Here is a 25,374-nt window from a genome sequence, read left to right on the forward strand (position 1 = left end):
CGAATGGTTTTTTTGGCTACTTCGACCATCGAATGGGCTACTTCGACCTTCGACTTCGAATCGAATGATTCGAACTAAAAATCGTTAGACTATTCGACCATTTGATAGTCGAAGTACTGTCTCTTTAAGAAAAAACTTCGACCCCCTAGTTCGCCACCTAAAAACTAACGAAGTAAATGTTAGCCTATGGGGAAGGTCCCCATAGGCTTTGGTAGCTTTTTTAGGTCGAAGAAAAATCGTTCGATCGATGGATTAAAATCCTTAGAATCGAACAATTCGAAGGGTTTAATCGTTCGAACGAACAAATAACGCTAGATCCTTCGACTTCGATATTCGAAGTCGAAGGATTTAACTTCGACAGTCGAATTAACCCTCGATATTCGACCCTAAGTAGATTTGCCCCTTTATCTCGAAAATGTTTTGGGTTTTTTTCCACTAAAAATTCGCAATATATAGTTAAAAAAAAAAAGATTCAGACTTTAATAAATAATTGTAGAGAGTGATATTCTGAGACACTTTGCATTTGGTTTTCATTTTTTATTGTTTGTGTAGTTATTTAGCTTTTTATTCAGCAGCTCTCCGGTGGACAATTTCACAAATCTGGTTGCTAGGGTCCAAATTACCCTAGCAACCTTGCATTGATTTGAATAAGAGACTGGAATATGAATAGGAGCATAGGAGAGACCTGAATAGAAAGAGGAGTTATAAAAAGTAGCCATAACAATACATTTGTAGCCTTACAGAGCATTTGGGTAAGTGACCCCCCATTTGAAAGCTGGAAAGAGTCAGAAGAAAGAGGCAATAATTTAAAAAAATAAAAATAAATAATGAAGACCAGCTGAAAAGTTGCTTAGAATTGGCCAATCATTAACATACTAAAAGTTAACTTAAAGGTGTACACCCCAATAAACTGAGCGTTACTGTATCGACTACCTGAGAACTGGAAACATCTTGCAAATTATTATTAATGTAATCCTTTTAGGGAGACAAGATTAATTAACACGGAAGAGGGATGGAACATTTGGAAAACATGGAAGAATGGAAACCATGGGAGCGGGAAACACAGGATGAAAAAACACTAATTATAAAGAACATTGTCTAGAAACCAGAGAGGAATTGTGGGAAAGTGCAAATACACAAAAAGGTAAACACCACATGTGTTTCTTTGTACAAACAGTACCATTTACATGAAAACATAAGCTATTTTGATGCAAACATCATCACCGGAATAGGCAATGGTAAGAAAACGCTGGTTTTGGGCAAGGGGACCTCTACAAAGTCCACCACGGTGAAGCCTGTGCAACAAGAACGTTGTCAAGTACCAACAATTTTAAATTTGAAAATGTAACTGAACGGATTTTAGTGCAACTTCACTCTGGTTATGTGGATGGGACTTTAAATGGGTTATTTATCAAGGTACGAATTTATCTCAGTATTTCTAAGTTAGAAATCTGAGCAACTCTGAATTCCCGAATGGACCTCATTTATGAAGAAAAAGGCCTAAACTTCGGAGCTTCCCCCGGAGTTTTTTGAGCAGAAAACTCGAAATCATCGGATATCGGTACGGACATCAGCGCAGACACTGGGACCTTCCCTGTTGACTTATACAGGACCTCGAGAGCTTTTAGATGCCGGGGGTTTCGGATTCAGAGTTTTTAGGCCATCAGACTAAGTAATAAATCTCAAAAAATTAATCGTTTTTATTTTTTTTGTTCCGAAAACTACAAATTATTTGAGGTTCGGATATTCGGACCTTGATAAATAACCCCCTTAGACTATCTTGGACTTTCTTGCTGCTTATTTTGTGTCTGATCTGGTTGCATGTGATGCTCATTTCCATTCTCTTACTGCAAAGGACAATCTCTGCCTCCATAGACGTGGGTTTCTGCGTTTATTTATGGGGCTGTGTAGGTTTGACCCAACTCTGCGTCAGCCCGATGAGCAACACTGGTGTTCACCACTATATACAAAAGGGACCACTTCAGGCAGAACAGTCATTGGGGCCCTATTGCGAGTGCAAAACATAATGTACCTATTACCTTTAATCGGTCACACGAGCACAATTAGGATGATGATCATATCAACAAATAACCGGTGAAACACTCGGTAGTAATCGTCAGTTATAATAGGAACTTGGTGATATCACTTGTGTCATGTGACTCATTGATCTTCTGTATTATAAGAAATAATGTACCCTACTCTTTGAATATAAATATATTAGAAGTCACCTCAACGCCAAGTGGCTACTTGCCTTTATAATACACAAAAGCCATGAATATCTTGTAAATTATATCCTTATAAACGGTGAGTAGTGATGTCATCAGTTATAAAGGTGAGTAGTGATGTCATCAGTTATAAACGGTGAGTAGTGATGTAATTTCTGTCACATGACTCACTAAAATTTGTGTATTATAATTAATAAAGTACCCCCAGTTGTAAAATATGAGGATATTATAAGTTACCTCGGAGTTCCATGACCTGTATAAAAACACTCAGCCTTCGGCCTCATGTTTTTATATGGTCATGAAATTCCTCGGTAACTTATAATATCCTTATATTTTACTATTTTCACTATATATACTGTAGGGCTGGTCCCAAAGCAGTGGAAGGCAAGACCCACCTTAGGGTGAAATTGGAGGGTGAATGTATATTTACTGCTTTATAGACCCTAGAATATTATGACCTCCTTTTCTTATATCTGAAACATTGAACTAAGAGGAGATCAGTCTCTTGGGGGTTCTCTGTGATGACCACAAAGGAAGACTTGAGCCCAAAAGGTACACAGATATGATTATGGAGCTCCTCTGTAACTTCTAATATCCTTTATTCTTACAACAGGGGGTACATTATTCCCTTTTAATAGTAGTTCTGCAACTACTCAACAATTTGCACACTAAACATGGACTGGAAGCATTGATATATGGTTAAATAACGTAAAGCTTTTCGGTCAGCATCAGTTTTTACCCATAGTGCACTGCACATCAAAAAACGAACGTTTGTTCAAGGTTGCTCAACGGGAAACAAGTGCCTCTCTATGTAACCAAAACCGAAGTATTATTTAGCCAGTTTAAACCTGGGACCATAACATGCAAGTCATACTTCATGGAAGAGCTTTAAGTCTCTAAGGACCACGCACTATTAAAAAAAGACAATTTAAAATAACAATATACATGTTTAGGGACCTGTCAGCACATTATAACATAAAGAAACACTTTAGGGTCCAAATATCTTTAAATAATTATAAATTAAAACTTAAAAAAAAAAGTCGATCCACCTCAGCAAAAGAAGAACATCTTCAGATTTTATACATACCGATAATTTAAAAAATAATAGCCGAAGAAAACCAACGTACAATTGATACCGTTAAAGCGAATATTGCTACTTTCTTTTGCATAGGCATTTTTTTGAACTATTATTGCATTTTTTTTTTTTTGTTTTGGCGTCATCAAAGCGAAAATTAAAAAGAAAAAAAAAGTTCTTTACCATGAGAATTACCCTTAAAGGCTGAAAGGCAAGCGATTTGTTAACGTAGGACGCGTTTTGTGCAGTTGTTGTCACGTATCAGTCAGATATTCCAGGGCTTCCCTTTTATTGGACATAAGGCAAGTTGCGGCTTGGACGCCCACTTTGGAAATGGAATCTTCTTTCACCCCGTGGTTGAGAAAAAAAAAAGTCTTTTTAAAGCTTTCAAAACCATTTTGGTGATGAAAATCCTTTGGAATGGTAAAGTTGGATATAAATAGTAATCAAGAAATAAAAGTTTTAAGGCTTTGTGTGCTTGTAACCATAGTATTTGTAACAAAAGGGCAAAAATATTTTGCCAAATCAGTTCAGTTGCATATTTTTTTTTTATTATTTATTAAAAGCCAATAAAAGCTAAAAATAGTGACATCCAAAAAGTTCATTAATTAAAGGCACTTCCGTATTATTTGGAAAAATGTCTTCCTATTGACTTCCGTCATCAGTAAGGCCTCCATACGGATTCATCCATTCGACCACTGGAATTTAACACAGTAGGAGAACTGCTGTGGCTTCCATCTGCATCCACACCATCATTCTGATTGGTCAGATTGGGGTTAAGCAATGTGCCCCCGTTGGACGTGGTGCAGGGTGGTAGCATCCGAGATGGAGAGCGGTCCCCCCCGGGAACCATGGGGAACTGGTATGATCCAGATGATGTACCGTAGTAAAGGTAGGGAGTGCTACTGGTTTGGAATGGTCCACTTTGGTTCTGGGAGGAGCCTGGATAAGGGGGTGGTAAGTAGGTATGATAGTGTGTGGTTGCAGACATACCTAAAGACATCCCAGTGGTGACGGGAGGGCTGTACGTGAATGTGGCAGGATAATGCATTCGTGGGTTCGAAAAGCGACTTTCTGTTAATGATGAAATACTTGTAAACTGCCGCGGATCAGAAAATGGACCCAGTTCGGAAGCACCTAAACAAAGAAAAAAAAATATAGATATTAAACAGTGACAACAATGTGGTCTTTTGGTAAATCTACATATAAAAAAAACAATAAAAATAGGATTTCTGCTCTGTATTTGGGATGTACCATGGCACATTGTGCAAGGCTTGGCTGAACCATCAATGTAAAACTGCCCAACAATTGGGGCAAAATTTGTTTGTGTGGGATTCACTAAAATCTGGCATATATTCATTTTCTTTCAGTTTATATTACAAGTATAGGATACATTATCTGGAAACCCATTATCCAGAAAGCTCTGAATTACAGAAAGACTGTCTCCCATACACTCCATTTTAATGTTTAAAAACAATTTCCTTTTTCTCTGTAATAATAAAACAGTAACTTGTACTTGATCCAAACTAAGATATATAGGTATGAGATCCATTATCCAGAAACCCGTTATCCAGAAAGCTACGAATGACAGAAAAGCTGTCTCCCATAGGCTCCATTATAATCAAATAATCCAAATTTTTAAAAATGATTTCCTTTTTCTGTGTAATAATAAAACAGTAGCTTGTACTTGATCCCAACTAAGATATAATTAATCCTTATTGGAATCAAAACCAGCCTGTTGGGTTTATTAAATGTTTACGTGATTTTCTAGTAGACTTTAGGTATAAAGATTCAAATTAAGGAAAGATCCATTCTCCGGAAAACCTCAGGTCCCGAGCATTCTGGATAACAGGTCCCATACCTGTAATTAATACTTATTAGAAGCAAATCCAGCCTATTGGGTTTATTAAATGTTTACATGATTTTCTAATTGACTTAAGGTCCAAATAAGGGAAAGATCCATTATCCGGAAAACCGGATTCTGGATAACAGGTCCCATACCTGTATATGACTGAATTTAGAAATATTTTGAAAATGTAAACAACAATTATAAAATTTCAAATTTCTCTAATGCAAAAAACGAAAGATTTCTGAAAAAAAAAACTACGAGGGAAAGGGCAATTACGTTACAGGCACAGGACGGGCGGCAGCAATTTCTTTTGTGAATCTAGAGAAATTTAACTTAATTTAACTTAACTTTAAGGCGGCAGAGGTAGACTGATCACTAGTACAGATTGCTTTTAATTGCAACAAAATGTAAAAATAACTTTTAAATCCAGTTTTAATAAATGAGTATTGGAAAGGTGCTTAGAATTACATTTTTTATGGAAGGTGTTAGAAAATCTCATCCATACAGGCGACAGAAATTTTTAAGGAGGCAACAGTCACACCTCGGCTAATATAAACTCTTTCTTGACCATATGATTTTTTGCCTTGTGCGTTTCAGGCACAAACTCGGAACAATTAAAATTCCATGTGTTTCCATTTATTTTGCTGCAAAAGCGTCATTAAGGGCCGGGGGTCTGGCTACAATCCAGCCGTGCTCAATGAGCTTTTTCTTGTCTCCATTATACCTCTACCTGCTCCCGTCGCTAGGAACTCTAACCCCCACATATGTTTATGACCGCCAGGTAATGTCACTTGTCATTCATTTTACAGCTTGGAGCCCAAAGATGTGGTTTGCTGGAAATCATTAAAAAAAAAAAGTAAATTTCTTCCAGAATTCCTACACTTTTAGCTTTTTGCTCTCAATTATCCCATGCCTGGTGTTGCTAAACCTTCATCCCCATGTCACATTAATCACACCCTAATCCCCCCATTAATTTGATAAGTTGAACGCAGCTATTTTCCAGTTTTCTGCAGTCGATTCCTATTATCTTCCACCGAGTCAAAAATATATTGCGGACTCTGCCATTTCATTTTGTGCAGGGGGGAAAAGCCGACCTCCAGCGTTTACGGAGAGAAATTTTACGGTCGTGTTGTGACTGTGAACGGCCGACTGTTGTAGGGCTAATAAACATAGCTGGGGGTTCTACATAGTATCCAGGTAAAATACAAATATAAAATTTGGATTATTTGGATAAAATGGAGTCTATGGGAGATGGCCTTCCTGTAATTCGGAATTTTGGGATAACGGGTTTCCGGATGACAGATCCCATGCCTGTACCTGTAAATGGGGAGCATTCAGTGGCATAACTAGATCTTACTGGGTCCTACAGCAAAATAATTTGAGGGGTCCCCAAACTCCCCAGAAGTTGTCCTGTTTTACCTATATATTAAAATGACTCATTAATTAGGGCCTCATGGGGCCCCTATATCTCCTGGGGCCCCTATATCTCCTGGGGCCCCTCTGCAGCCACAGAGTCTGCTTCCTCTGTACTTAAGCCCCTGGGAGCAATCTGTGGATGGCGTTCAATTGAAGTTACATAAAATGCAGCATTTAAAGGGGATGTAAACCTAAATATAAAATTTTTCTTAGTGGTAGAAAATGTGATTCTAAAGTAGGAAAGCACTGAATTCACTATTTTGGATGCGGCCGCACCCCTGAATCCGTCGCGAAAGATTCGCCCAAATACCGAACCAAAGCCGAATTCACGTGGGAAAAGTACAGGCTCTAATCTGGGCAGATCAACTACCTCTGAAGGAAATAAGACTTTTTTTTGGTACCATGGTTGACCCATCTCCACTGTCCAGGCCAGGTTTGCTCCATTTCAGGTGGGAAATAAAATTAAAGGAAAGGCTAAAACTAAATACGTTTTATCAGAAAGGTCTATAAAAATACACCAGTAAACCCTCAAAGTAATGCTGCTCTGAGTCCTCGGTCAAAAGAAACACAGCATTTCTTTCCTTCTATTGTGTACTCATGGGCTTCTGTATCAGACTTCCTGTTTTCAGCATAAACTTCCAGGGCTAGGGCTTGAGCATGCTCTGTAATCTGAGCCCAGAGTGAGTGTGCAGGGAGAAACTCAGGCAGGAAGTGATGTCACACCAAGCTAATATGGCAGCTGCTATCCTAAACAAACAGAGAGAGAGATTCTAGAGCTGTTCACTCAGGTATGGTAAAGCATTCTACAGAATAAATATAGTATTATAGCCTGTACTATTGTGGCTAATCTATTGGCAATAAACTGCCTCTGTAGCTTTCTTTCTCATTTAAGACCCAACAGGTAGGGTCAGGAAGCATGTCTTGAGAGTAGGTGAAGCAGGTAGGCGGGTCCAGCTTACAGGTCAGCAGGTTGGGCATATAGACCCATATAGTGTTCTAAGCAACCTTTCAATATACATTTTTAATGTGTTTTAACATTGGAACGGAAGTTAGTATTTGCCTTGGTGGTTCTGACCACTGAAACATGCAAGGCTAATTTCTGCTAGAGAACCAGCAGTGCAGCAAAAGAGCGACAGACACTGCTTCCAACAGCTGTGACACTTGCAAATCATTTTCATGCCAATGAAAATGAGCAGTGAATATATATTGGGAAGTTGCTCAGAACGACTTTTTCTTTCATTACGCAGAACACACCATAAGAGCGGCACACTGAGACCACCTGAACGCTCCGCGGTTAGAAATCGGAATTTAGTTTTTTTTTTCCCTGGTGGTAATTAGCGGCGGGCATGACACACTCAGGAATAAAGGGAAACAGTGAATGTAGGGAAGCGTGCAAGCTCTCAGCATTTCCTCCCTCCTCCGCCTGTTGTAAATCAAGTCATATTTGTAAATGAATGAGAATGTTATTTATATTGCAGGCAGTAGGAACTGGAAAATTGCTACTCTTTTCCTAACCTCTGTTCCTGAGTCATTAACGGGCTCTGAGCTTAGCAAAATCACTCAGCACGGGGTGGAAACTGGCCTTTCTGCAGATGTTACTGAACTACAACTCCCACCCACCTCAGCGAGCCTGCAGTTTTTATATCCTAATACTGAAGGGCGATGTACAATACATGTAGTGAAATCCCCATATGTAGAGTTTATATATATATATATATATATATATATATATATATATATATATATATATATATATATATATAAACCAACGCGTGTAGGCTGCACACCTTAAAATCTAGAAAAAACCTGGGTGCCCATGCAAAAATTAAAGATAGTCCATTTAAAAAGAGAGCTAAAACTTAAAGAATTAGTGAAAATGGCTTTACTAGCAAAAGGCCTTTAGCAGGGAAGATCTATACCCCTGAAGATGCCCCAGTAGCTCCCCATCTTCTTTTCTGCCGATTCACTGCACATGCTCTGTGCTGCTTTCACTTACTGAGATTAAGGACCCACTCACAATATACAGTACACATAGAATATAACAGTCACAACACAGGGCTGATTGGTAATTGATTAAGACTCACTTTACATGGAGAAACCAGTAAAGTCTGCCCCAGAATGTAATAATCATACCCGTAGAATCAACTTCTATGACAAACAAACCTAATTTTCTGCTATTTTCTGACAATCCCTACGCTTATTTTCCCAGCAGCAGCCCAGAGCACACTGAGCATGTGCAGTGCCGCTGACACAGAAAAGAGGCCTAACAAAATCCAAGATGGGGAACTGCTGTGGGACAATTTTAAAGGCCTAGATTATTACTGTTATAGGGCTGATAAACCTCTGAGCTGGTACAGTAAGTACAGTATATAAAAAATGAATGGCAAGTGGGAAATCAAGTAGTTAATATAAGGTGCTGCTCATTTATGTGTTTTCTGCCTTCAATGATTCAGTTATGTGCAGTCAGTACTGGCTTCATTGCAATCTAACCTGGGCTCCTCCAGCTGTTACGGTAACCATTACTATAGTATGCAGGGACGGAACTAGGGGTAGGCAGAGTAGGCGCCCGCCTAGGGGGCAATCATGGGGGGCGGGGGGCGCACTTTTACTTTTAAGGGGAATTTGTTTTTCAAACCTTGGTTTGCTTGGCCTTTTATAAACCTCCTTTTCCAACCCACTCTTGCCCGTGATTCCTTCTGCAGGTATAAGCACTCCCCACCTCCCTCTTGGCCTAGCTGGCACAGGTACATATTTGGGGCAATATGATAGATTTTTGGCTCCTGCTGGCACAAGTACATGCAATATTGTGGATTTTTGGGCTGCTGCTGGCACAGGTAGATTGGGGGCAATATGAAGGATTGGTTGCTGCTGGCTCAGGTACATGGGGCACAGGTACACAGATATTTGGGGCAATATTTGGCTCCAGCTGGCACATGTACAAATTAGAGGCAATATGATGGACTTTTGGCTCCAACCAGGGTCGGACTGGCCCGGCGGGACACCGGGAAAAAACCTGGTGGGCCCTGACCCTCATGGGCCCCTGCCGGGCCAGACCCCTCTCCCGATATTCAGATTCTAAAAGAATCTTCATGCATCACTGTAGGGGGCAGGGCGGAGGTTGGCCCTGGACAGCAGTCCCAGTGCAACCCTGGCTCCAGCTGGTACAGGTACAAATTAGAGGCAATATGATGGCTTTTTTTGGCTGCCACTTGCATAGGTACAGATTTGGGGTAATAATATGATGGATGTTTTGTCTTATGCTGGCACAGGTACAGATTGGGGGCTTGGGGGCAATCTATGGAATTGACTGCAGTTGGTGAAGGTACAAATGGGGGCAATATAGGTGCTGGCATAGGTACAGGGGGCAATATGAATGGTAAGGTGGGAAATGGTAATGCAGGACCGGGTAGGGGGTCACTGATTGAAGCCCTTGCCTAGGGTGCCAAAATACCTTGGCCCGGCCCTGATGGTATGTCCAGGATGATGGGAATTGTAGTCCCACAACAGGGGGTTTGGATTTACACCTACCTGTAACTGTTCACAGCTACTTTGCATTTCTATTGATATCTATGGAAATGTTACAATTTCATTTAGACTCACATGCTGTTCATATTTTACAAGCTCCCCCACGGCGGCCGTGCCTTGGCAGAACTGTGAGTATTGCATTTTATTATGGGCATCACAGCCAAGCAAATTACAGCAAATTTTATACATGGAAAATATTCCATTCCATAGCAGGCACACAATATTCCAGGGATTTCGCTGATGGAACGTTACTGTATGTTTTACTGTACAACCATGGAACATAACAGTATGGCCTTAGAAAATAGGGTATTAACGAGACTCTGTATAATGCAAATAAAATGAAAGGGCACCTCCGTATCTGATGACATTATGTTGGCCTCACACTGTGCCCCAAACCCTACTATGAAGGGCAAACCACAGGCAAAATACTTCATATGTTCTGCAATTTGGTCAAAGATAAAAGCAATGAAACACTTTGTAAAGTAAAGTTATATAATTATAATTTAATTATCTGGGACCCACGGGTTTGGGCCGACTTCTGCATGTGTTCCCGAGCCACAGACTGGTACAGGCTGAACTTTAGCCTCTGTCCATCCCACCCACAACCTTCTACTGCCTCACTTCTGCCTCCAAGTGCGCTTTTTTATATACTGCTCCCTTCTGTGATGTCACAGCGGGGCAGGTATATAAAGAAGGGAGCTCCGGGTTAGGTGCTGACTAGTGATGTGCGGGCCAACCCGATACCCGTGGGACCCGCAGGTTTGCCTGTTTGCTCGCACGCTCCTTTCCGGGCCGAGGGCGGGTGGAGCTCTTCTTAATCCTCTCCTCACCTGCGACCTTTCAAATGCTGGCTTCCGACTTCTGGGTTGAGTTTTTATAGACGAACGCCTCTTGCCCGCCCCTTTTGTGACGTCAGAGACCCTGAAGTCGGGCTCGGGCGGGCGCGGGTAGTGGGAGGGCGGTGGCGGGCGGGTGCAGGTCGGGAAAAGTCCGACCCACACATCACTAGTGCTGACAGATCGGGTTAGGGTAGGGTCAACCAACACATCACTGATATATATAAAATTAGTGATGGGCAAATTTATTTCTGGCAAATTTCCGGATTACGCCGATGGTGAATGTTGCAGTGTAAATTCGCTGTGGGAAAATTCGCTGCCACAAAAAAAAATTGACGCTCGTCAAAATTGTCGCCTGTCAAAATTATTCGGATGCCCATTGACTTCAATCCATTTGGACAAAAGAGTGGCGGTAATAAAAATTGTCGCTCGTGTCAAAATTGCCATGCGTCAAAATATTTTTGATGCCCATTGACAATGCATTTCACAAATTTTTTGCCTTTTCACAAATTTTTTGCCTTTTCACAAATTTTTCCTGAGTTTCGCAAATTTCTTGGTGAAACAGGACACATTCGCCAATCACTATTTATAATATAATAACTATCTGAAGTCATGTCCTTACAAGGCTCCAATGCATCCTGCACCCACCACGCTCCCTAACTTGTGCGTTTCACTGACATTCAAGTTAGGGAATAGGTAAAGGGTGGGAGGGACACCTAAGTGCCTCCACAAACCCCTCGGGTCTCTGTACTCTATTTTGGAATGTGACAGGGGCCTTCAACCTTTTCTAATAATTACTGAGCTAATAGTAGATCCCCTCCAGATAAGTGGGACAGCCCTGTGATTTTGGCAACAACTATCTCCCCTTCTGACACAAGAAATAATATTTATCTGTCTCCGCCAGGCCTGTGTTTGCTTACAGTGCTGGATACACAGATAAACTGAGGCAATGGAGGGATTGGAGGCTGTTGATAGAAAACGGTTGTAGACATCAAATATTTGTTCTACAATGTTTTTATTGCACGCAGTCAATAAATCCAGGCCCTTCTCGTATACACACACACTAGGTCCAGTCTTACACCCTTACACCCAGTAAGAAAGTAAGGGAAGAGAGTTGTTTAAAGTGCAAGCTTATGGGGTAAAGAAGGTGACCTAAGAAAAAAGCAACAATATTATTTGTGTAATCACATTTATAGTAGTTGTGTACAGAACCAATTTACTGATATAATCAGGATTAAAAAGATCAAAGGGCTATACCAACCATTATCCAATCAGGATACAGGATATTTATAGGGCAAGACCATCAGTTGGCCAGTAAGCATACTGGAATATTCATAGGGCTAGACCAATCATCAGCTAATCAGGGTACTGTAATATAAACAAGGCTAGACCAAACAATAGCCAGTTAGGGTATTGGAATATTCATGAAGATAGGCCAACCTGTAGTCAATCAGGGTACTAGATATTTATAGGGGTAGACCAACCTGTAGCCAAGCAATGCATTCAAATTCTCACAGGGCTAGACCAACCAGTAGTCAGTCAATAGTTTTCTTATTGCTTTCATTAGCAACAGTTGCTTTACTAGTGGACCCAACAGCAAATTAATTTTAGGGCCCTCAACATATCCAGAGATTGTCCTGTTTTACCAATAAATGTTGAAATTGCTCATTTGGGGCCCCCTATGCCTCAGGGTCTGCTTCCTCTATAGTTACACCCCTGATTAGTAATAATACTAACATGAATATTAAAAAGTCACTTGCAATGGCTTTTATTAGTCAAAATTTTATTTTTGGGTTTACGACCCAAGACCCTTTTTATGGAATAAAACAAGAATCAAATCACATGTTCAGAAAAATGTTCTATCCCAACGATTAATAGCCCTAAGGAGTGAAATTTCTCAAGGCCCAGCTATGGCCGTAGCATAGAAGCAGCTCGGTCTCCCTACAAGGCTCAATATAAAGTCTTCAAACAGGACACTTCTCATTAGGAGGAAATCAGCGGGGTTCCTTGACAGATTGATTAGGAACTGTAAAAACTGCAAAAGGGATTTGCTTTGAAACTAGATCTACTGTAAAAGAGAAGGGGGGTAGAGAGCCAGTCCTCAGGCAGCTGCCTGCTTTCCGATGAGGCCACACACGGAGCCACGGAGGACATGTGACCGGCCTGTCACATCCTGAAGTCATTTCCAGCCTGTGCGTGAGGTTGGATTCTGCTCCGAAAAAAAAGGGGGACGAGATATATTGGAAAGGAACATATGGAAACACTTTCAGAGAATCCGCTTCCATGAAATTCATAACGAGCCAAGCGGCTTCAGATGTGGTCATGAGAATGAGATAAGACCCCAAACAAGAGCAGACGACGATCTTACCCTTTCAGCATTTCTTTCCATTTTTAAGGAGACAAAAAAATATCTGATTTATTTTTCAATCGTAGTGAAATGCAACTAAACCAGCAAAAGAACACCTGCCAAGGATAGGCATCTACTCAATGCCACCCCACAGCATGGACTTGCTAGGCCCTACAGCACAGAGACTCCAGTTATTGGTTGGAATGCTCATTTAACAACAGACGGAGGGTTGCAGGTTATTTATTATACAAACACTGAATGAAATAGCAATCAGTAAGATTTACATCAACCCAAACTCTATAAGCCCCATCGATACTTTCCCTAGTCTATATTTTCCCTTTGTATCTGTAGAGTTGCATATATGATTATTCTTCATTTTAATTTGCACTCGTTGCTTTTATGAATGTGTTCCTGGCTCTGTGGTTTTAGTCTTGCCTAAGATTTCTGTGTATATTTGTCCATATAATATGAGGCCACCTATTCAAACATTAATGAATGTTAATGAATTAATGAATGTTAATGTTTGGGAAGCCCAATGTTTTTCAACCATACCTTATTATTTTTTACACTGGTGTCATATCTTCAAAGCACAAAGGGACATAGTAATGTTTCCCCAAACTTGGAAGTGGCCACATGTTTCCTCCAAGCAACCTCCAGCAGACCATTCCATGTATGGTGGACATTGACTTGCTCCTCCAACCTTTAATCTCTAAAACTCCTTCTGGGGTAAATCTTGAATAAAATGTTTTCTGGCCCTGTGTAATTTGCACTAGTGGTCATCCTTCCATCTAAAGGAGGACTAATCTACCATTGTTCCCAGAGAAGTTCAGATCCAATTGTATGAAGGAGCATGAGCAGTACTATTGGAAAAACTTCTGTACTGTAGATGTGCTCATCCAAACCCAACAGGAGACACCTAGAAGACCAGACAAAGATGGCGGTACAACACTTAGCAAACAGTACCCTGGGCTGGTGTGTTATTTGAAGAAGAGTAACCCCTTTCTAATGTAGCAGGTGAGTGGCTAGAATAACTGGGGGGTTCCTGACAGTTTGGCACCCCATACCCCCCACCAATTTTAACTTTACTTCCACATTAAAGTACAGTAAGAAGGTTGGTGGAACAAGCCATACATGGAAGGGGTTGGGACAAAATAATCTGCTGGAGGTTGCTTGGAGGAAGCATGTGGCCACTTCCAAGTTTGGGGAAACATTACTGTGCCCCTATGTGCTTTGGAGGTAAGGGAAAAGACACAACACAAGGGCAATAAGAGAAAAGGTGATAGGGTAGCATAATATCAGCTGACAGAATGGGAAGCAGTGCAACAGAAAGCAACAGATGAAGAGAAGAAGAACAGGAAATATATAGAATGAGAAAATAAAAGAGGAAAGGATGGTGAAAACAGAAGTGGAAGGCATGGCACATGATGGAAGTAAAAAGAAAGAGAAGATACAAAATGCAGTGGAAAAAAAAGATATACTGTAAACTGAAAACCCATAGAAAACCATAAAACTAGGTGCCCCTGATCCAACCAAGACACAACCTTTTTCCACCTGAAACTCCATCAATTTTGGGTCATCCCTGTACTTTTCTCCATAAGCAAATCTGTGCTGTTCTAATAAAAATTGCAACGACTGGAGCAATGGGTGACACTGGGCAGTTAATAATCCGTTGCTGGGACAAAGCCCCAGTTGTGACTATAATAACACCCCACTAGTGCCCTGAGTGTAACATATTTGGGATTCTATTGTACTATATACAGTATATCAGTGGGCCTTGGGTTTAGCCAGAGCTGGAGCCATCAGAGAGAAATTACCTACAAACCCAGGCAGAAAACCGTCTGTTAGAATCTGAATGACCTGTATTTTATCAAAGATTTATTTTTTTTACCCCCCTTAAAATAAATGATAATTTTCTATGGAATTCTGAAAAGTTAATCTCGCAGATGAGAGCGCAAGGGCACATTTGTTACAGGGGATCAAGGCAGACTTACGCCTGTCATGATACGGGATTGTGTGCCAGACATGACAAATAGGAGCGAGCGTTTGGCTGCGGCGCTCTGTGATTGGTATGGCTAAATGAGAGCAGACGCACCGGCCTGGAACTCAATAGATCCCGACATGAAAGGAAAACATGAGCTAAATCAGTAGTGAGAGTAACATACATCTTCATCTTGCTGCACTTTGTCCTGACAGGGGGGCATTTTCTCACAAATACAATAAAGGGAAGGGGGGGAGTAAAGGGATAAAATATAAAAATAAAGGGAAAACATAAAATCATTTGTTTTGTTGCACTCATTAATTGTATTTTGTAGATTAACTTTCCCCAGAGAATTCCTGGTTATGGAAAAAAAGGGCCATATTACATCATAAAGACACTTCAGGCCTGTCCTAAAATCTTGATGCCCTATGCAGTGGCGTAACTAGATGTTACTGGGCCCCACAGCAAATTAATTTTAGCGCCCCAAACATATCCAGATGTTGTCCTGTTTTACCAAAATGTATTGAAATTGTATGAATTTGAGCCTCATGGGGCCCCCTATACCTCCTGGGCCCCCTGCAGCCGCAGGGTCTGCTTCCTCTGTAGTTACGCCCCTGGCCCTAGGCCTGGGCCTTTGTGGCCTTGCCACAAATCCGGGCTTGTATGTGGCATACCTCCCAACTGTCCCGTTTGCTGTGGGACAGTCCTGATTTTGACAGCTCAGCCTGTAGTCCCAGGTTTCTTTCTTGCGTACTCCTGCACTGATGCCAGAAAAAGATACAAAGTTTCTAAAACTTAATTAAAATAAGAGGCATTTTGGCAGAGAGCCCAGAACATTGAGCAGTAGCACTTGATACTTTTGTAACAATTTAAGATAAGCTAAGAAACAATTGTAACTATTTAAGATAAGCAGGTCTCTAGGGAGAACTGAAACTTGCAGCTTAAAGGGCAATTCACTTTCATTAGCAAAACTGTTATAACACATAAAATTACTGTACTAAAACTCCCAGAAATGTTTTCAAACTCTCATAACTGGCCAAATTTTGTAAAATGGACATGTAATTAGGGGATGTGGCCATAAAATGGGCATGGCCAAAAAATATTGCCACGCTGCGCATGGCACACATTTTTTGTTTATTAATTTTTTAAAATGTAGAAATTCTTAGGCTACTATCAAATAATTCCCAGTCAAATCCAGTTGAAATGTAGGTGGGGTAGGAGCAGGTCTGGATTGAGATTAAAAATAGGCTTTTTGTCTGGTCCTCTGGCAGCTACTTTGGCATTTGCCAGAACTACAGATTGCTGAGTAGCTGAAGCCTCCACGATTGGCACATGTGCAGTACACCTTTTGTTCACCTTTAAATTAACTTTTATTATGATGTAAAGAGCATACCTCCCAACATTTTGGAAATAAAAAGAGGGACAAAAAAGTTGCCGTGCAATTTTTGACCACGCCCATTTTTGTGGCCACACCCCCTAATTACCATGTTCATTTTACAAAATTTGGCAGGTTATGAAAGTTTGAAAATATTGCTGTGTTTTTTTTCAGTTATTGCAGTTTTGCTAATGAAGGTGAATTGCCCTTTAAACTGTGAGTCTAACTTATCCCAAGGGACCTGTTATCTTATATTGTTACGATATTGTTACAATCTCGAAAATTCTTACGAAAGTATTTTATCTGAAGCTGTGGCTGTTCTGGGCTCTCTGCCAAAAGCCAATTAAGTTAGAAACTTTGTTTCTTTTTCTGCCTGTTCAGTGCAGAGAAAAACCAGTACAAATGAGGGACTTTGGATTGAGCTGTCAAAAGTCTAAACTGTCCCTCTAAAAACGGGACAGTTGGGAGGTATGTGAAAGTGATATTCTGAGACAATTTGCAGTTGGTTTTAATTCTTTATTATTTGTGGTTTTTGAGTTATTTAGTTTATAACTCTAAAAACAAACGTTCTGTAAGGCTACAAATGTATTATTATTGCTACTTTTTATTACTCATCTTTTTATTCATATTCCAGTCTCTTATTCAAATCAATGCATGGTTGTTAGGGGAATTTGGACCCTAGCAACCAGATGGCTGAAATTGCAAACTGGAGAGCTGCTGAATAAAAAGCTAAATAACTCAAAAACCACAAAAAATAAAAAAATGAAAATCAATTGCAAATTGTTTTAGAATATCACTCTACATCATACTAAGAGTTAATGTAAAGGGCGAACAACCCCTTTAAGGTCTTCCCAATGAAAAGCAGCGATTACCCTTTTGCTCGGTGTCCCCAAATCACGATGGTTTAATACCCACACGGCTTAAGTTTCATGAAATCAAATACACTGGTTTGGGCAGCGCTGGGTGTGACTGCCACCATCCTACCACCCACACACCAATATAATTAGTGCAAATTAACAGGGTGTAAAACAATATCTGCGGATCTGAACAATGTGTCTGTTTTGTCTGCTTTTGGTCTTCCGGCATGGATTATAAGCTCTATAGCTGTAGGGAGGTACAGAATCTTACATCAGCTACTGAGGAACTCGACAAAACAAACACAAAAACACAGGTTATTCTGCACTGATAAACTTGTTGCTCTACACAAGCTCATTTATTACAAGGAGTGGGAGTGCTCAGTCTAGGGGGCTCAATCATGATGGGAGAGCAAGGTGCAAAGAGCACAAAACAGTAGCAAATGCCCACAATTGCACTTTAACCATGGTTTTTAAATGAGGACCCTGATTTAAGTCTAAAGGTGGCCATACACGGGCCGATAAAAGCTGCCGACAGACCGAGGCGGCAGCTTATCGGCCCGTGTATGGGGCCCCCCGACGGGCTTCCCCGATCGAGATCTTGCTGAAAGTCGCCAGATCTCGATCGGATGGGACTAAAAATCCCATCGGATCGCGGCTGCATCTTTTCGTTGATGTGGTCCCGTGATCCGACTGCCCATTACTATTCATTAGGATCCAATCGTTGGGCCCTAGGGCCCACGATCGGATCAGCCCGATATTGCCCACCTCAAGGTGGGCATATCAGGGAGAGATCCGCTCGTTTGGCGACATCGCCAAACGAGCGGATCTCTCCTTGTATGGCCACCTTAAGCTGCTCATAGATTTGCCCGATTTTGACCATAAAACCCATCGCCAAACGAGCGGATCTCTCTGTGTATGGCCACCTTAAGCTGCTCATAGATTTGCCAGATTTTGACCATAAAACCCAACCAAGGGGACATGGATGTTGGGATGGTTGGGGGTTGGTATGGACAGACCATCCTGAGATCCTATTGGACCGCAGATGATCTGTCCAGTTTGAGAGTTGAGGCACCATGTTGACTGTTGCATTGGTAGATGAGAGAATGAAGATGAGTTCAATGTATGGGCACCTTTATTGGCATATGATTTAATGGCATTTACCTGTGGGTGCACTTGCAGATGAGGTGGGTTCACTCACAGATTAGGCTATTCTCATTTGGGAATGTCACTGTGTTTTCAAGCAATTAACCCTTGACCCACAAGTATACTCCAGCCAGTACAGTAGTGATGAAGACCCATTGGATTACTCACACAATCTATTCAGGCTCGGACCAATTGCTTCCTGATGCCTTTCCCGGCCTTCCCGCCCATGACCTAACTGTGCCCAACTTCTACATAAGGAGCCATCTATTTATAGACGCATGCCGGCCCCACCCCCTCTGCAATGCCAGAGTTGGGGGCGGGATATATAAGGAGACACGCGCCGGCAGGCCGGGTCAGGTGTAGGTCCTACAGCGTTGGGTGCAGGTCAAAAATGTATCAACCCGCACATCACTACAACAGGTATGGGACCTGCTATGTTATCCAGAATGCTTGGGGCCTGAGTTTTCCGCATAAAGGGATCTTTCAATAATTTGGATCTCCATACTTTGTCTACTAAAAAAACATTTCAACATTACATAAATCCAATAGGCTGGTTTTGCCTCCAATAAGGATTAATTATATCTTAGTTTGGATCAAGTACAAAGTACGGTTTTATCATTGCAGAGTATAAGTTGAATTATTTGATTAAGATGGAGTCAATGGGAGATGGCCAGTTTCTGGAAAACCAGTTTCTGGATAATGGATCCCATACCTGTATATATTATATATATTGCTGCCTGGGCCAGTGATAAGCACATTCTTACATAGCCCTGGGTTTGTTCTATAGACAGATTTTGCCTGCTGAAGCTTTAGCCATTACCTGAGAGGCGCCTGGGAACATCGGAGATAGCAGGAAGCCCTGTACCGCGGGTGGAGGACAATGGGGTTGTGGAATGAATTGATGGAGATGTCATCTGGCTCAGATAGGATGGATATGATTGGTCGTAGGACCATGGAGGGGATGACTGTGTCTGCCTTGGGTCTGAAAATACAAAAAAGACACAAATATATATATATATAATGTATAATTAGTGGCATTATACAGTATATTAACTTCATAAGTACTTTTTATGTATATGTAGTCCTATAAACCATTTTTTCAGACACCCTTTGGTTCAGCCCTAAATTTAATTGGCCACTTAAGCTCCTATAAAGCTTACAAAAATATAAAAACAGTGCCACAATAGTTGCCTGATACAGCAGTGTAGTGAAGCCCCTTAGGGTGGTGCAAACTGCACCTGGCCCAATCACATCTTTGGTTTAAGAGAAGCTGCAATTATGGAATGGAAATCTAGGGCTTGAGCATGCTCAGTTTGCTCCTCTCTCCCTCTTGCCCCTCCTTCCTCCCCTCCCTGCTGTAATCTGAGCCCAGAGCTATGAGGGAGCAGGGAGAGACTAAGGCAGGAAGTGATGTCACACCAAACCAATATGGCAGTTGCTATCCTTAACAAACAGAGAGCTGTTTACTCAGGTATGGTAAAGCATTCTGCAGAATAAATATAGTGTTTTAACTTGCTCTATTGTGGCTAATCTATTAGCAATAAACTGCTTCGGTAGCTTTCCTTCTCCTTTAAATTTGTCCGTGAGTGATGACACAATGGCAATTTTTTAGCAGTCATACTCCCTCTGACCCTAAGCAGTTAGCTGTGCCAAATTTAAATAACGTAAAAAAATATAAATTTTGTGACTGTTTTTAGTATTATGAAATAATGTCTCTTGGCATTTCTGAATTTTCATGGCCTCTTGGGCCTCTAATTAAGAGACTCCACAATAACACTGCAGCCCTGCAGAAATCCAGAGATGAGATTTGATGGACGTAATAATGGGAGAGCATAACTTCAGCCAAAGCCAAGAATATCGATATTCTACCTAGAATGTGGCCTCTTTGGTCTATGAAGAGCAGCCCTCCAAAAAGAACTTTCTGTGCTTCCAAGTGTTCCTTTCAAAGTTTTAAAAAAATGAAAAAAATAAAAAAATTATAAAAAGGGAGAGATTTGCAGAAAAAAACCCACTGGTGCTTCCTGCTTTGCTTGCCAGAATACTTCATTATCCAATTTCTGCATTAACCAGAAGCTGTTTCAGCATAGCTAAATCATTCCAAAAAGCAAATCGCCTTTAATCCTATTAACAACTGTCCAAGAGATGTTGCTGGCTGGACTAAAGCCTGGTCTCACCACGGACCTCCCTGACTTCCACGTGCAGCCAGTAGTTAGTTGGGCAGCTGCCTCGCCATCGGATACCTTTTAAATGACTAAAGCAGAGCTCATTAGCGTGACCTATAGAGGACTGGATTGGCCAGCTCTATGTCTAACCCTGTGCGTGAATTGGCCGCCCAGCCAACTGTGCAGTTTACTTTGGTGAAAAGGAAATAGAAAGGAAATAAAGAAAACAATGTGAGTCATGGAAACTACAGAGTAATCCCGACTGCCAGATCGGGATTAAAAATCCACATTTGGAGCCGTGAATTGAGAGGAAGAAGGGAAATGAGCGCTCACCAACACAAGGACAGGCTGTTATGGGCGCAATTAATGACCCAAGGTAACAATTTTTGTGGAGTGGAACTACTAAGGCAAAGATGGCTTTTTGATTTAATGCTTTACCAGCCATAGAGCAAGCAATCGACTTCACATATCCCATAGAGTCTATGTTTTTAAATGATTTTACTCCTATGGGGAAATTGCGCTGCCTGGAAATGAGTTTTGCTGCCTGTAGGCATCACTAAAGAGGTTAAACAGTGCATTTTGGGTGTTGTCTACTAGCAACCACTACCCATTAATCTGACTGAATACAGAACAGCCAATGGGACAGACTGGCACTACCAGGCAGGCATCATGTGGGCACGCCTACTATGGTACAGACTGATCCTCATCTGACATCACCACAGTTAAAATGTGCCATGTACCGTGATCCTGAATGAAGATACTCCTCTAATGTCTCCTTCCATACTACATAGTGTAAAAGGTCGGTGTCTCTATCATAAGAAAAATGCAACATTTTTATATGTGCCCGAAAAAACACCCAATAAGTTCTATAGACATTAAAGTGGTCGGTTTTCTGCTTTCCTAGTTAATATTAATTCCTCTTAATTTCACATCATATGGACCTCCCAAACAAAAGAAACAGCCTGAAGATTAGAAATGCCCAGACTATCCCTGGGTTGTTCCTGCTCAGTCTATTTATCGGAATAGGTTTCAATAAAATATTATACATAATACAAAGATACAATTAAAGTGTGACAAACTGACAACTTATTTTGGGCTTAAATGTTGTGGTTTTATGGCCCCTAACAATACTTGATGTTTGGGCTTGATATTTTGCCAGTTAAACTCTCACCTTTTAGACCCTTTGAGTAAAGATAAAGTAAGCACAATTGTATCTGTGGGTAACTAGCTAGAAGGTGGATGACTCCAGATCCAACCCATAGCCAATTATAGCCAACAGTCACAAAGTTAGGCCAACCTAAAGTCAATCAACCAATTAGAATGTTCACAGTTAGGCCACTCAACAGCCAGTCAGGACATTCAGATATACAGCAATGCACTCAAATGATAACAACTCCAACCTAGAACTCCAACAAGAACATTTTTTAAAAACCTTATACAATACATTCACCGATTATATTATAGAAAAAAATGTCCACGAATTACTGAAAATGCCAGTAAATAAATTGCCGGAAACAAACTCTTTAATCAACTGAATCTGGTTAAGTCTTTTTGATTAAGGGTTACCAAACGATATATTTTTTATATATTGATAAATATTTCAGGTTTAAATTGTTGTTGTAAATGTTATTGTTAGTGTGTTTTATAATGTTGTACACTTTTACCTATAACACAACAAAAATACTTCAAAAATTCTAATTTTCCCTGGCAACAGAACTCATCGTAGCTAATGCCCAACAATGACTTATTGCTGTATTACAATTGCCTGCCATTTTGCTCATATTTAAGGGAAAAACACAATCAAGGCCAAGATGAACATATGTGCATCTGAAACTGAGTACGGATCTATAAATGGCTCTACTGATGTGGTTTAACTCATGAAGCGCTCTTGGACTTGCTGCAACAACGACCGTGCAACAAAGTTATAGTTATGGGGGTTGTTAGACCCAGTGCTGCCTGTACCACGGACAGGGAAAATGTCTACAATCAAAATTGCCCAGCTGTTGTTAAAGGTTCCTCCAAGCTTTTGTTTTTACGTCTGTTGTGGCTATAGCACTCATTCAGTCTAAAGGTCTGCCCATGTGCTCATAAAATAGACTTCAGAATTTGTTCTTGCCAAAGGTTCAGGGTAAGACTCCCCTAGATATGAGAAAACCCTCATATATAACTGGTGAACCAATCCTTAGGTTAGGCTATAAATCTTTTAATTCAACCCTTGCCTCCTTTTCCTATTCCACATTTAAACCAACATCTGCTTGTTAATTATTTTTTTATGAAAAATTCTTTAATAATTGGATATTAAAAATCTCCTCCCAAAAATAAAATAAAAGCCCCCGAAAGAGCAAAGTTTCTATGGGTACGGTACCCATGTCTACTCGATATCATACGGAATGTATCTGCTGGACACTTTCGTACAGTATTTGTGCATTTTTATTTCATTATAAAGGAAATGACACTAATACGATGTAACCAGGACTAATAATAGACAACGTTGTCTCAAGCCTTGACTGATGGTACCCCAACGTGGTGTGAGAATGCGACGTGCTCAGTACATACTGTAAGATTTGTTGTAATGATTAAAATGAACTGCGGTAAACTCTCTTGTTATGCAGGTGTGGGTGTGAAAAGAAAGCGTAGCTGGAAGGCAGCTCGTAGCAGGCATGCCGATGTGCGCCCCCATTTCCTGTGCTCGCCCAGTTACAGTCAGTTAGCAGGGCTGAGGCTTGAGCAAATATGTTAGCAGCTCTTTCCTGTGTGTGTGTGTGTGAGTGCGTGTACTTTCTCTCCGAGTTCCACCCAGCTTCAAACACAAAGAGGCAACAAGTTATCTTGTTCCAAAAAATCTTCTCCTCGAACTTTGAAGATCAGCCTCCTATGCTATTGTGCTGCACATGCTGAGGTTTCTTTTATCTCATTAACGATATTTCAAGCCCAGCAAATGAGACGAGAGGAGGAAGAAATTAACTTGTGGGCTGCCAAAGGCATAAAAAGAAAGGAGGAGAATAATTAGGACAAAGAGAAAAAGACGAGTGAAGCACATGAGAAGGGGGAAAGGGAAGAAGAACGGGAAATATGGACACAAAAGGGAAGAAGAAAGTGAGGGATTTAGAAAAGGACCCTGAAAAAGAAGGGAGCAGTAAAGATAGATGAGTAGATAGACCAGAAGATGGCTAATGTGCATATATATGATCAGAAGTCCAACCAATAATTATATAGGGTGTAATTAAGTACATAATGAGTTTTTATTGAGCGTGTGATAAAAAAAGAAAAAGGGGTTTGGTGCTGGTTGAAGCTCCAAAAAAAAGTTCTATAATATATGTGGCTCATGCATATAGACAATGTTGATCCAAGGACTAGTCCATGTGCCATTTTGGGGTCAGAAAGGATTTATTTCCTTGGAGACTAGAGAGAAATAGAACTACAGATGGGATCTTCTTACAATACTCTGGATCAGCTAGAAGCTAGGTAGGACTTGTTTGAATGCAATGGAGAATTCAAAGGTGCCTTATTTCAATCTCAACTACAAATACCTTCTGAAATGTACAGTAAAGTGGCAGACCTCCTTGTATAAGATAGTTCCTAGGATGAAACTAATGAAGATTTAGGGCCAGAGCAGCCATCGACTTCCCAGAATTCTTCTAAATGCCATACGTGAGGACTATATGGAAAGCAGATCTCTTCTTTGGCTGTGCCTATCTAATTAGGAGCCAGCAGGTTCAATATAGTCCCTAGAAAGCAACCCTGACATTTTTTAGGTAAAAAAACACAGTGATGACACAGTTCATGCCATCAGCTTATGTCATACCAAGTCTCATTGATAGCAAACCTAGATTTACATTGGTTATAGATTCCAAACTAGATGAAGTCCCTCTAGGCAGTGTCCCATGGACCTCAGACCTATTTCATACTACTAGATACTAGTATCTGTGATTACTGTTGTCTTCTCCGGTTTTGACACTGATGCCAGTAGTTCATGTTCTCAGATGATACCCAACAACATTATGGGGTTTTTAACGGCTTAATATTAATAAAATAGTGAAAAACGCCTAACAGAGAATGGGGCAAACAAGCAAATAGATAGACAAGACTAAACTAGGGTCAACCGAGCGAGATGCAAGCTAAGGTCAAACACAGTCAGGATCTCGATAAATGATTGTAGGAGCTTACACAACAGAGCAGAAACAGGAAGCAAAACACAGAGGATTATGCAGGTTGGTACTGCTATAAAGGCCACCACGCCTTGCTAGATCACAATCAGATTTTGCAGAATCTCATTAAAGATGCAGGACAAAGGTTAATATGAGGGCACCCCAACTAGCTCAGCTGCTGTCAAAATCATCATGTAGATAAGTTGTACATTTCTGAGAATGGAATTGAGGCATAGCATGCGCAGAATCCCTGGATGACCAGCTACCCCACCCCCACCCCAAGTGTTGGTCATCTGCTAGTACCTTTTACATTGGCAGGGCCTCCTACAAACACAAACTGGACATCAATTGCTATCACTTCTGCCCCATATGAGCCAAACCTAGAGCTTCACCCGCACCTGGACAGTAACCAATAGCAAGCAACCAATCAGTAGATTG

General features: G+C 40.8%; 1 protein-coding gene across 4 annotated transcripts in view; it reads right to left on the reverse strand.

The window, feature by feature from the left end:
* Positions 1–3,282: 3,282 nt before the first annotated feature.
* runx2.L (RUNX family transcription factor 2 L homeolog) overlaps positions 3,283–25,374 on the reverse strand; it is a 178,748-nt gene continuing 156,656 nt past the window's right edge. For 3 of the 4 annotated variants that reach the window (XM_018261541.2, XM_018261538.2, XM_018261539.2), the window contains 2 exons: positions 19,447–19,608; positions 3,283–4,437 (listed from right to left, as the gene is read on the reverse strand). In XM_018261541.2, the coding sequence (XP_018117030.1) occupies positions 3,962–4,437; positions 19,447–19,608 (638 nt within the window). In that variant the 3' untranslated portion in view covers positions 3,283–3,961. 4 annotated transcript variants of the gene reach the window in all.

The sequence above is a fragment of the Xenopus laevis genome, chromosome 5L, assembly GCF_017654675.1.
Source record: "Xenopus laevis strain J_2021 chromosome 5L, Xenopus_laevis_v10.1, whole genome shotgun sequence".
In the NCBI taxonomy this organism is placed as follows: domain Eukaryota; kingdom Metazoa; phylum Chordata; class Amphibia; order Anura; family Pipidae; genus Xenopus; species Xenopus laevis.